Source organism: Vanellus vanellus (genome assembly GCF_965231255.1).
Source record: "Vanellus vanellus genome assembly, chromosome: 14".
Taxonomy (NCBI): Eukaryota; Metazoa; Chordata; class Aves; order Charadriiformes; family Charadriidae; genus Vanellus; species Vanellus vanellus.
Window position 1 is genome coordinate 12649831 of NC_138919.1, and position 11503 is coordinate 12661333.

Consider the following 11503-nt stretch of genomic DNA (forward strand, 5'->3'; position numbering starts at 1 on the left):
CGGATGTGCAGGAATTGCATTTTCCAGCTGAGTTTCTACCATGTTTGTCCTCTAACGGGGTTTTGAGCTCCCATACAGTTCTAAGGGGAGGATACAGAAACAGGTGACAGTGAATGGCTTTACAACCTCCCGCCTTCCACCAGCAGCTCCCGAGTGGATTTTTTCCACGTCTCTGCCCTGGCTCTGCAGCTCCGGAGCAGCCCAAACCTCCTGCCCTCTGCCTGAACTAATTACACCTCTTATTTCAACCATACCGGACTGGGACAGACCCACGTCAGGGCTGCAGGAGCGTGGGAGACACCAGTGTCCTTCCAGGAGCATCTTCCACGGAACCCCCTGTCCCCGGTGCTCTCGCCACCAGCTGAAATGGGTGCAAAATTTCACACCCGGTTTAAACACCCAGTCTATTCCGGGTGGTATTTCCCAGACACTGAGGGGGGTGGGAGAGCCCATGGTGTGCCAAGAGCAGGGCAGGCACCTTCACACCATCCTGGAAACTGGTGAAGAGTTTCCTTAACCAGGTTCTGGGTCTCGAGGCTGCTCCAGCTGCTCCCGTAAAGAGCAACTCAAGCACTTCTCTGCTTTGAAGACATTCACCTTATTTCTTTTTGCCTTCCCCAAGGCAGGAATCAAGTCTGCTGTCCACTGGGGATTACCGCCAGCACATGGGTGTTTGCAGTTTACTGGTGTGCTTCAGAACTGGAGCACGCCGAGGAGGTTTATTATTTTGCAAATGCAAGAGCCAAAGAAACATGAATAAAATACGAGCAGATGTGAGAAAGCGGGCGCAGCCTGCCACGGGCGCTGCTCGCAGCATCTCTTGGCAACTGAGCCCCTGCATGCAAATGACAGGCTTCGCCGACTGCAAAGCTGTGTCCCTCTGCAAGGGAGGAGAGCAGCAGCTGAAAGCAAAGCAGGACTCGATTTCCCAGGAAAAACAGCTATTTACTCCCTGGAGAGCCCGTCCTGGGAGCGGGGAACAAGAACCAGCAGCAGCTGCGGAGAAGCTGTCATCCTAAGAGTCAGACGCGACTTAAATGGATAAAACCAAGGCGTGTTCCAGCTAACAGTGCCTGCGCTCCCCGCGCGAGCTGTCCCAGACCTGCCTCACCTGCTGCCGGATTCGGGCGGCACCTGGTCCTTACGGAATCCAGTCCTTACGGCACTGGTGCCGGCATCTCATCTGCCCCCTGGAATCAGGCAGAAGAGGTGGAAAGCATCGCAGGAAAGCTCCTCTGGGCAAATTTAGCCCAGCTCTCCTTACAGCAAGAAATGCAAAAGTATGAAAGCGGCTGCTGGCTTCTATTAAAATTCATACAGCAATAGGAGATGCATAACGAGCCGATTTCAGACAAAGAGCTGCTGGAAACACAAACCCAATGCAGGCACACGGGCATCCCCCTGCCCGTCCTGCCACACCAGGCTCCTTCCTCGCCTCCCCCAGTCCTGGAGCGGTCGCACCCGTGTTACTGCTGGCACGGCAGCCCCACGGAGGGGCATTTGGCCCGGGCAACCCAGGCAGCACTGAGACGCCTCTCCTAGGGGAAGGCCACCTCCCCTGCAGGGGCACGGAGCTGGGGCTGTCCCCTCCGGTGCTCCAGCTCCCCGCCCCGGGAACCAACCTAAACCCATCGGCCGCAGCCTGCAGCAGCCCCCCTGCCCGACCCCGCACACATCGCCACGCTACATGGCAAAGCGTGTGAGCAGAAGAGACTAAACACCCCGCTCGCTGCCCAGAGTCCCTTCCCTCGAATGTTCAGGACTAATTTTGAATAGAAAAACATGCTGGAATTAATTTATTTCCATTTCTTTCTTCTGGCCTAAGCACTCCCTCCCACTTTTTCCAGATTGATCCATTGGAAAATTAGCCCTGCTAATGCTCAGTGCCAGCCGCTGAGATAAAAGCCAGCCCTTGGCTTTCAGATGGCTCCAGGTTGCACCAACCCTTCAAAGGGAGGCACCACGGCAAACCGCTGTGCTGGAGCATCGCCCCGAGGGCAGGGATGAAGGCGCTGGCTGGGGACCAGCAGATGCTTAGGGCATCCACACATCTGAGTGCATGGAGACCCAGGACCAGACTTGCCAAATCCAGACCGCAGCCAGCGTTAGTTTGCACACCCTGCATGGCTGAAATGAAGCTTTCCATCTCTCCCGCGAAGTTAAGCTCGCTGAGGGAGTCAGCAGGCAGCCAGCAGCTGCTGTTTTGCCGATGGAAGGTGCACACACACACGCGTGCGCACGCTACAAAAAATAAACAGAGATGCAACAAATCTCTTATGCAAAAAAACATATTATATACCACTGATTCCACCCCCAGAGCAGCGCAGGGCTGAATGTAATCAAGAGTCCTTAAAGCTCAGGGTCACAAGTGACAGCTTTTATTTACAGCGCGCAGCAGCCGTCCCAGCGTGCAGATTAACTGCAGCACGGCCAAGGTTGGAGCAGAGAGTGCGGCCGCTGCCGGATCGCCCGTGCCCGAGGACGCCACAGCTGGGGGGAAGCTGCAGCTCTCTTCAGGGTAACAACCAGGAGAAACCCCTCCTAGGCACACGGGTACAAATCGGTGGACGCCAGAGCCCAACCTCCAGAGGAATTATTCCCCGCGCCCAACCGCCTGCTCGGGAAGCGCGAGGCTGCGTCGAAGCACCGAGGCACGCTTTGGGCTAGGAGGGTGTTGGTTTGCTCCCTCTCCTTGGGACAGCAAGAGAGGAGCGATACCGCTACACACCTCGGAGAAAACGAAGACAAGCCACCCTGCTCTGAACTCCGCGAGCGAAGTGCTTCCTTACGGCTCCATCCCACTGATTAACGCAGAAACCATCTCCCCTGCTAATGCAAAGAAACTCATTAGCGCCTCTTCCCAGGGAGAAAAGGCTCATTTTTTTTTTTTTTTTTTCTTTTATGTTCTTCTCCTTTCAGGTCCAATTAGTACAAAAATCCTAACTCGCCCACCCCTGCAAAGCTCCGGACAGAGTGCAGGGCTGCGAGCCCTGGCTGGGCTGTGAGCATCGGGGCCACCACAGAGCCCGGCCGTCATCAGGGAGGGGGCACGCGGTGGGCTCACATGGCCCTTTGGTTTCTCGGCTTTGGCAAGATGTTCCTCCCGTTAGTTAGGTGTTACGACGAGACAGAAGTACCGTTGGCTGCACAGCTTTAATCCCTGTTGAGGTTTCTGCTGCGTTCCCAAAATTAAAGCAAAATGCAGCTTCTTCAGTAACACCGAGAAAAGTGGGATTCACACTCTGAGTGACAAACCTGCACTTTTCTCCCTGGAAACCCTAACATATGAAGTTAGAAAAGCATGCACGACCTGCCCCATACAGCCGCTCTGCCTGCGCAGGCGGGACCCATCCTGCCCTCTCCGGTGGGGATCTGCAGGGAGAGAGCCGGCCCCACCACTGCCCCCGAGCAGAGGGATCTGCTGAGAACCCCCAGCCCCAGGGAAGACGATGAGGAAGACCTCATGCCACAGCTTGGCACAGCCCTGGCCACACCGCAGCTCATGGTAGGGAATAATTAAGCCGCTCGTTATCTAGCAATGGCTGGAAATTCCAACGGTGACGCCTGTGACCGGGATGCTGAAGGCAGAGAGGGGTTTGCTCAACCCAGAGGCTTCCCCCTCGTAACTCAGGCAGAAGTTTCTGTTGCTCCAAGCGAGCCCCCCCTGCTCAGGCGAAGCCCCCGCTGGGCGCAGGACCCCTCACCCCAGGGCTCTGCCTCGCCTTGGTGGCACCCACGGCACGGGGGGCTCACCCCAGCAGCGCACCCCCAGCCAAACCCCCCGTTCAGAACCCCTGGACACCCCGGCACTGCCCCGGCTGAGCAGGGAGGGCTGGTACATTCCTGAGGAGCTAAAGATGCTCTCCCAGTAAAACCAATTCCCAAAGGAAGGAAAGCCGAAGGACTCAGCACCTCCAAAGCCAGAAGCCAACAGGTACCTTTTTGATGCATTTTTTAATACCACGATCATCTTTATTTCCCTACTATCAGTGGTTTATTTTCCAAATATATTTAGACCAACGTCCTTCTTTGTTTAAGAGACGATGATAAACAAACACAATGCGAGCGGTTCTCCCTATCATAAAACAGTAGGAGGGAAAAAACCTAGGGGGCCATTAGGAATTGTAATGCCAGATTAATTTTAAATGGATTTCTATTCATTTACATTTGCTCAGGCCTACATAATCCATTAGCCATAGCTTTGCATGTATCTAATGGCTTGACAGCCTCAAAAATGAGCGGCTGATTCTGGAGTCCACTGGGACCGGTGGACGGACTGGGAGAGGAGGTGGAGAGCGGCTGGTGGGGCGCAGGGGCTGCCCCCCAACGCGGCTCTGTCCCATCCCAGGGTGCTTCGCAGAGACCAGCCGGCATCAAGAGGGGCGGAGACAGTCCCAAAAACAAGGGCAGGAGCTGGGCAGCTCCATCCCCGCGATGTCCCCAGCCCTTACCTGGGCTCCCGACGGCTCTCCCGGAGCCGAACAAGGTCACGCGTGCACAGGAGCGCAGCTGCCGCACAGCCTGGCCTTGGGGAGGTCCCCGCGGTCTCCGCCGCCAGCGAGGCTCAGCGACCGCTGCAAACCCCGCCGAGAAAGCCAGATGCACCGAAACAACGCTCAGCGCCTCTTGCACCACTCCAAGGCGAACACGGCGCAAACCCAGCGACCGCCCTCCCCAGCCACAACCCCCCGCCGTCACGAACAGCCTCGCTCGCTTCAGCCAGAAAACCCGGTGCCAAATTCTGGGATTACAGAGAAAAGGAGCTGCGATGTGACAGTTTTGTTATTAGATAGACACAAATTAAAACCAAAACGCGCTCTCGCAGCAGCAGCCTCCAGCGTTACCACCCCAGAGCTGGAGCCACATCGTGATGCAAACGGCGAGAGGGGCACAATTACACAGCGCCCGCAAACAGGATTATCTTAATGGAAACGGAGTTGTACAATCAAAAAACTATTTCCATGCCCCCCCCCCCAAAAAAAAATTACGAGTGCCTTACAAAGATGATAATAATGAGTTTCAGGGCATACACATGATCTTCCCTGCTGTATAATCTGCCCATTTCAAAACGATGTAGCTCTAGCAGCTCTATTACAGAAGTAAATTAACCCTAATTTGATTGCTTCTCTGTAGCAGTTGTTTCAGTGCTCTAATCAATAAGTCACAGGATTTCATGACTGCCCTTGGTATCAATCACTGCAACCAGTAATAAAACGCTTTTCATTTTAAGAACACCTGAAATACCGTGTAATTACCTTTGTATAAAATTATGGACTCCAATTTACCAACTTCACCAAGCCACTGCTGCAGCCCGCAGCGCCTCTCAGCACCTAAAGCCTATTTGCAGGAAAGAACATCACTTTCTTTCTAAAGGCCTTCTGAGCCGTCCCTCATCTCTTCCACTTGTCACTGTACCAGCAAGTTATTACTCACACCCCGGTGAAATAGCAGGTTACAAGAGAACACCCATCTCCCAGAAATCTCCAAGATCCGAGATCCTGCTGAGACAAGGTGGTTGGGAAGATGCAACGCTGGTACGTGGCATCACGACCAGCTTTTCACCACACCCACCCATCACCACCGCGGCACCGAAATGGAGCCAAAAAGCCATCACACATCCAGACAATGCAGCTGGTGCCCCAACAGCAGGGCAGGGAGAGCACAGCCACTGGGCACATCCCCAGTCCCGAGGACTGAGCCTCCCCCAGGAGCCTGTGGCACCGGCCAGACATCTCAGGGGGCAGCGAGATCATGGTTTGAGGGAAGCAGATGGTTGGGGAACTGCTGAGGGAGAGGGAGCGCCTGATCCTCGGGCCAGAGACCCAAGCCAAGCGTGCTGCCGGCTGCTGCTGCGGTAGCGATAGCTGAGAGGAGCCACCATGGCTTTGGCAGCATCCGCAGGGCTCCCTTGCTGGTCCTTCACAGCCTGCTGGAAGGTTTCTTTGATGCCTCCTCTGTAAAGTGTCCCACCCCAGGGATGCCCACTCCGCAGCCCGGGGTGCCCATGGCAGCACCACAGCCCCCCTTCACCACGGGCTGCCTGGACCACGGCGTCCCCAGGAGCCCCCCCGGCCCAGCTTCCCAGCAAGGTACTGCTGGGGAAATGCGGCCAAAAAAAAGACTGCAAGAGCCCCGGCCGGCACTAAGACATTCCCACCTGGCAAAGGATGGTCTGCCCACACCAGGGCACTGCAGAACACAAACTGTCTCCCCTTCTGCCCCCCATTCCCCACATAATCCCCTCTGTCAAGCAGGTTCCCGCTGTCCTTGCTGGTGCCACACCGCTCCAACGTGCCTTGGGGCTCCCCCGGCAGCGGGATGCTCACATCATGGCCAACAGAACAGTTATCCTCCCAAGAGCTCAGAGACCCCTCAGCACGATGCCTCCCCTCCAGGCCAGAAGGAGCACTGCACCCCCACATCGGCACCCCAATACTGTGCTCAGGAGATGTTTCCAGGGGATTCTGGTTTGTGTCAGTTTTGGTTTTGTTTGGGTTTTTTTTTGAAGAAACACTGAAACTGACTTAGGGAAATATTTTCACAGGGCAGATGCTCAGGACTCAGCAAATGTTCTTAGACGAATCATCCCCAGTACCCAGAGCAGAGGACACGCTTCCCCATCCTCATGCAAAGCCATAATGAAGAGGCCACTGCCATCAGATGGTTGCCCAGCCCCGAGGCAGCCCAGAGGTGCCCCAGCTGGAGCTGACACGGGTCAGGATGATGAGGTTTAAGTCCTTGGAGCAACATTTCGTTACCCCTCTGCAAAAGCCTTCACTCACCTGCCGGACCCCGCGGGCAGGGGCCAAGGAGCACCTTCCAGGGACGGAGGAGCCCCTCAGGCACTTACCCTGAAGTCAATTCCGACTGTGGAAATGAAACTGCCGGCGAGGAAAGCGCCGTCTTTGAACCGCACCAGCAAGCAGGTTTTACCGACCCCCGAGTCGCCCACCAGCATCACCTGCAAGGGAGGGAGGGGAGCGTTAGGCACCGAGTTTCGGGAAGGAAGCCCCACTGCAGCCGTCACCCATCTCCATCGTAAAAGCCCCATCCCAGGAGCAGACAGCGGATCCTGTACTCTTGAGGGAAAAAAAAAGCACGTCCAAGAATGATGTCCTCAGACCCAGGGGAGGGTGGCGGAGAGAAGGAGGAGCTCACAGCAGGATTATTCCCCACCCTGCACCATGCAGGTCCCTCAGCACTGGCCGAACTCGAGACACCTGCCCCTGACCAGTACTTAACAAACAGCCCTTAAAAACCAAGAGGTGCAGTCCAGGTGAGGCAAGCTGTGACCTGACAGCTGCGGGGCCCACACTGTCCCCAGCACACCCACCAGAGACCCCGTACCCCACTGCACACAGGGCTTTCTGGGAGGGTGGCTCTGCCCACGGGGAGACTTCAGGGGGGCCCCCAACCATGAGCGCCAACTCCAGGGGTGCGCTCTGCCCTCCGCGACCAAATTCTTTCAGCGGGACCCCCACAGCCTCACAGCCGCCCTCCTGATCCTAAGCGGATGCCGAGGGAGCAGCTCCTGGTGCCGCCTGCCTCAGTTTCCCCACCCAGCAGCAGCTCCCAGTGTAGATGAGGCAGGCACCCACCCTGCCACAAAGAAACCACAGCAGAGCTGAAACTGCTCCAGAAAGCAGCTCCCCGAAGCCTGTGCTCAAACCACAAGCCCTCCTGCCCCCTCCTGCCCCCCAGGGCCACCAACCCCGCTCCCCTCGGCAGGATGACAGCTTCCCACCATCGACAAATCCCAGACCACACAGGCGAGCTGCGTTAGCAGCTTCTGCACCCGCACTGATTTGCACAGCTTCACACTGGCATGGCAGGGTTCCCTCTCTCACGAAAGCGCTGCCATTAGCCTTCTGCAAGCCATTAGCCCGTGACCGAATTTAAATGGTTTTAAGGCAGGCACTGCCCTGGGTCACACCGAACCCAGGCAGGAGCCATCCACCACCACTCTGCAGCTCAGCCTCCCAAGAGGCGGCAGCAGCCCCCGGCCACAGTTTGGGGCAGGGTGGCCAGGATCCGGCCACAGTGCTTCATCGCCCAGATGGTGGGTGCAGAGCCCCACACTGGGTCTCCCGCAGGAGCACCACGCACAGCCACACACCGAGCTCTGGCACAACAGGGTTAGCGGAGCCAGTGAGCCGGCGGGTGTATTTGTGCAAAGCCAAGGGAAGGAGGAAACAAAAAAGGTCATTTTTAGTACAAAATAGCAGTATTGATTTTTTTTAAAAAACTTCCCAGACCTCTGTTCTAAAGCAGGGCGACCTTTAAAGGCAGCTTCTCCTTGCCCAGCGCCGCTGAAGCCTCACCCGGGGCACACAGCAGCACTCAGGGCCAGGCTTAAGCCAAGGGCTCAGCGATCAGGATCTGGCCCCGTGCCCAGGACTCACGTTTGGCCACTGCCTCTGGCAGAGCTCAGGAACCTCAGGAGAGGGGTAAGGGAAAGAAAAAGTTTAATAAAACAGGTTTTTACTGAATACGAAGCAATTTCACTCTGCCACTGGTTCAAAACCCGCTAGATCATTAGCAGAGGTTTTGGCTACCCAGCGCGTTTGGGCTTATCTGAGACCTCATTCAGCGCATCCCTGTGCCATGGGGGCAATCCCCAGGGAAAGCCCCAGCCTGGGCAGAGAGAGGCAACCTCAAGGAGCTGAGGGCCAGCGTGAACACGGAGATGGCTCCATTTTAGGGAAGCTGTTGAACCGTTGTTGCAGCTGTATCAGGACCAACCACCAACCAAAGCAAGCAAATTCACTTCTTGAACACCCCTCACCTCCTACTGCGTGTCCCAAACCTTAACAACACGATGGCCACACCAATTGCCACAGGCACAGAGCTCTCTGACAGAGCGTGCCAAGGTTGGACTTGCCATAGCAAACACAGTCTTCTCCAAGCTTAATCCCCGGCGCTCGGCTATGAAGATCTGTTAGAAACACAGTCAGATGGGTCATGCTGAATTGCAGCCTCAGCCAAAATCGCTAAGCGAGCTCCAAGCTGGGCTTGCATCAGGTCGCATGATGGTGGGGGGGTGTTGGGTGTGCAAATACGTTTGGTCTCTGACTTGCTTGCCAGAATCTGAAGCGGCGAGAAGAAGCCATCTGAGCCCTTAAAAGAACGCGCAAGCAGCCAGAGCAGATTCGATGCGACTCGAGGAATACTGTCACCCCGCTTTACAACCGCATTTTTGTATGCCGTTTAAAGAGGAAGCAGAAGGTTGTAATAACTCCTCTGAGCAGAAAGCCGCCTGCCATCACTTGCAAAAGTTCCGCAGGAGCAGCCCCGCTGCCGAGGGCTCCGCAGGGTCACCCCCCGACCCCCGCCGAGCCCGGCTCCGGGAGCCCCACCGAGCCGGGGACCCGCCGCCAGAGACCCGAACCCGGCGGCAGCAGCAAGAGGAGGGTCGGGATGCCGGGGCTGGGAGAGGGGGAGGGATGCCCGCCCGCTCCTGGCCCCCGGCAACTTCTCCGGGCGGCCGACGGGGAGGCCCCGCACCCGACGGACCCCGCACCGGTACCGTGTGACCGTGTACCGGGTTACCGCCTCCCTCCCCGCCGCCCCCCTCCCATCCCCCGGCCCCGCACCTTGAAGGCGAGATCGTAGAACTCGCCGCTGCTGCTCAGCGAGGGCCGCCCGGCCACCGCCCCGCCGTTGCGGGGCAGTTCGGGGGCGGGCGCGGAGCCCCGGGGGGCAGCGGCGGCGGTGGCACGGCCGGACCCCTGGGGGACGGCGCCGGCGGCAGCAGCGGCGGCGGCGGCGGCGGGGGGCAGCGCGGCGGAGGGCGCGGCGCCGCCGCTGCCGCCGCCACCGCCCTTGCTACGAGCCGCCTTCTTCCGCGACATACCGGGGCCGCGGCGCCGCGCCGGGCGCTGGGGGGGCGCGGGCTGTGCCGGCCGCCGCCGCCGCCGCTGCCGCCGCCACCTCCCCCGGCCCGGCCCGGCCCGGCCCCACCGCCAATGGCAGCGCCGCGGGGGCGGTGGCGGGGGCCGGACCGCTCCGCTCCGCGCCCGTTCGCTCCGCCCCGGCCCGCACCCGCGGTAACCGGCAGGGGGATGAGGGGGGGGGGGAGGCACACGCGAAGGGAGCGGCTCCCGCACCCACGGGGGTGTTTGCACCCCGGGAAGCAGCGTGGGGTGCCCCCACGCCGTGCCCGCCGCCCACTGAGCCGCTGGCAGGCTCCGGTGAGCGACGGCGGGAGGGAGGGTGGGCAGCGGGTTTTGGGTGCAGCTCCCCAGGCAGGTTTGGGGTCCGTCCCCCAGCAGTTGGGGACCCCCCTGCCCCGGGTTTGCCACACGGTGGGGGTTCACTCGAGGCAGACGCGGTTCATCTGCCGCTGGCGGCGTCCCTGCGAGCAGCGGGGTCTGAGGGCCGGCGCGGAGTGGGGCAGAGCCCGTGGGGTGGATGGAACGGGGGCTGCCGGGGCGACAGGCTCGAGTTTTTCTAAGGTGGGAACCCACGTTATCCCCAGTCTGTCTCAGCAACTGGTTTCAGCGAGCAGAGCTTGGCATCTTTCTTTCTGACTGCAAATGAAGTGTCACCCGAGGCGCTTGCGGGTCTCTCAACTGAAATAAATGTCTTTAGCTGTGTGACATATTTCCAGTGGTGCGGCCTCATCCTGACTGGAAAAGGAGGCTTGAACAATCACATCGAAGCAGGAGTGGGAAATAAATTGCTCTGGTGAGAAGCCAGGCAGGCGCACAATGAAGATGCAAATCAGTAACAATACTTGCACAGGAGGGAGGTGATGGGCAACACGTCGGGGCTCAGGCAGCCCGGCAAACCCAGGGCCAGCACTGGAGCTCAGGTGCCAGCGGTGACACTGAGGTGCCAATGCTGGAGCTCGGGTGCTGGCTGTGGTGACGCCGTGGGGTTGCTCTTGCAGATGAGCTTTTCCCTTTGCTGCCCTGGGAGCATTTAAATCTATAGTTAATCCCTGTTCAAGGGCTCTAAAGCACTCCAGGGGGAGGAAGAGGAGTGGGCAGCAGAGCTCTGATGGCTTTGGTCATGGACAAGGGAGACAGGCCAGGTCAGGAGCTCCTGTGCGTGGTTCCTGGGCAAGATCCCCTTTCTCCCACCCCAAGCCTCAGGCACAGCAACAGCCGTCGTGAGCTCCAGGGAATGCCAAAGAGCTCTGGGTTTGCAGCACTCTTTGGACACAGCTGAGGCCAGAGGAAAAGCTGTCACGGTGGAGGCTTATGCCCCTGCTCCTCTTTGTGTTCTCTTCATCCTGACAATCTAGCCAGGAGATGGAAGACCTGACTTGTCAGAGCAGACTTGATGCCAGCGTTTTGCACTATAATCTGATTTTCCGGGACAGCTGCAGTCAATAGAGGCCGAGGCCTCGGAGCAAAGTGCGATGCTGGAGCCATCTGTGGGTCTGTAGGGTTTTTAACTAGTCCCTGTGCAGCAGCAAGGTTGTGATGAAGCATTTCCCCGGTGCTACCTGCCCGGAGGAAGGGGGTACGCAGCCCCAGCACCCCCCCGCAGGCTGTGA

At 58.3% G+C, this 11503-nt stretch overlaps 1 protein-coding gene across 1 annotated transcript in view; it reads right to left on the reverse strand.

The window, feature by feature from the left end:
• The window catches only part of RAB26 (RAB26, member RAS oncogene family), a gene marked incomplete at its 5' end in the record, with an annotated part of 30032 nt that extends 20181 nt beyond the window's left edge, over nucleotides 1-9851 (reverse strand). The window contains 2 exons of the mRNA XM_082490840.1: nucleotides 6851-6961; nucleotides 9594-9851. Coding sequence (XP_082346966.1) covers nucleotides 6851-6961; nucleotides 9594-9851 — 369 coding nt within the window. The remainder of the gene's footprint in view (nucleotides 1-6850; nucleotides 6962-9593) is intronic.
• Between the last annotated feature and the right edge of the window lie 1652 nt (nucleotides 9852-11503).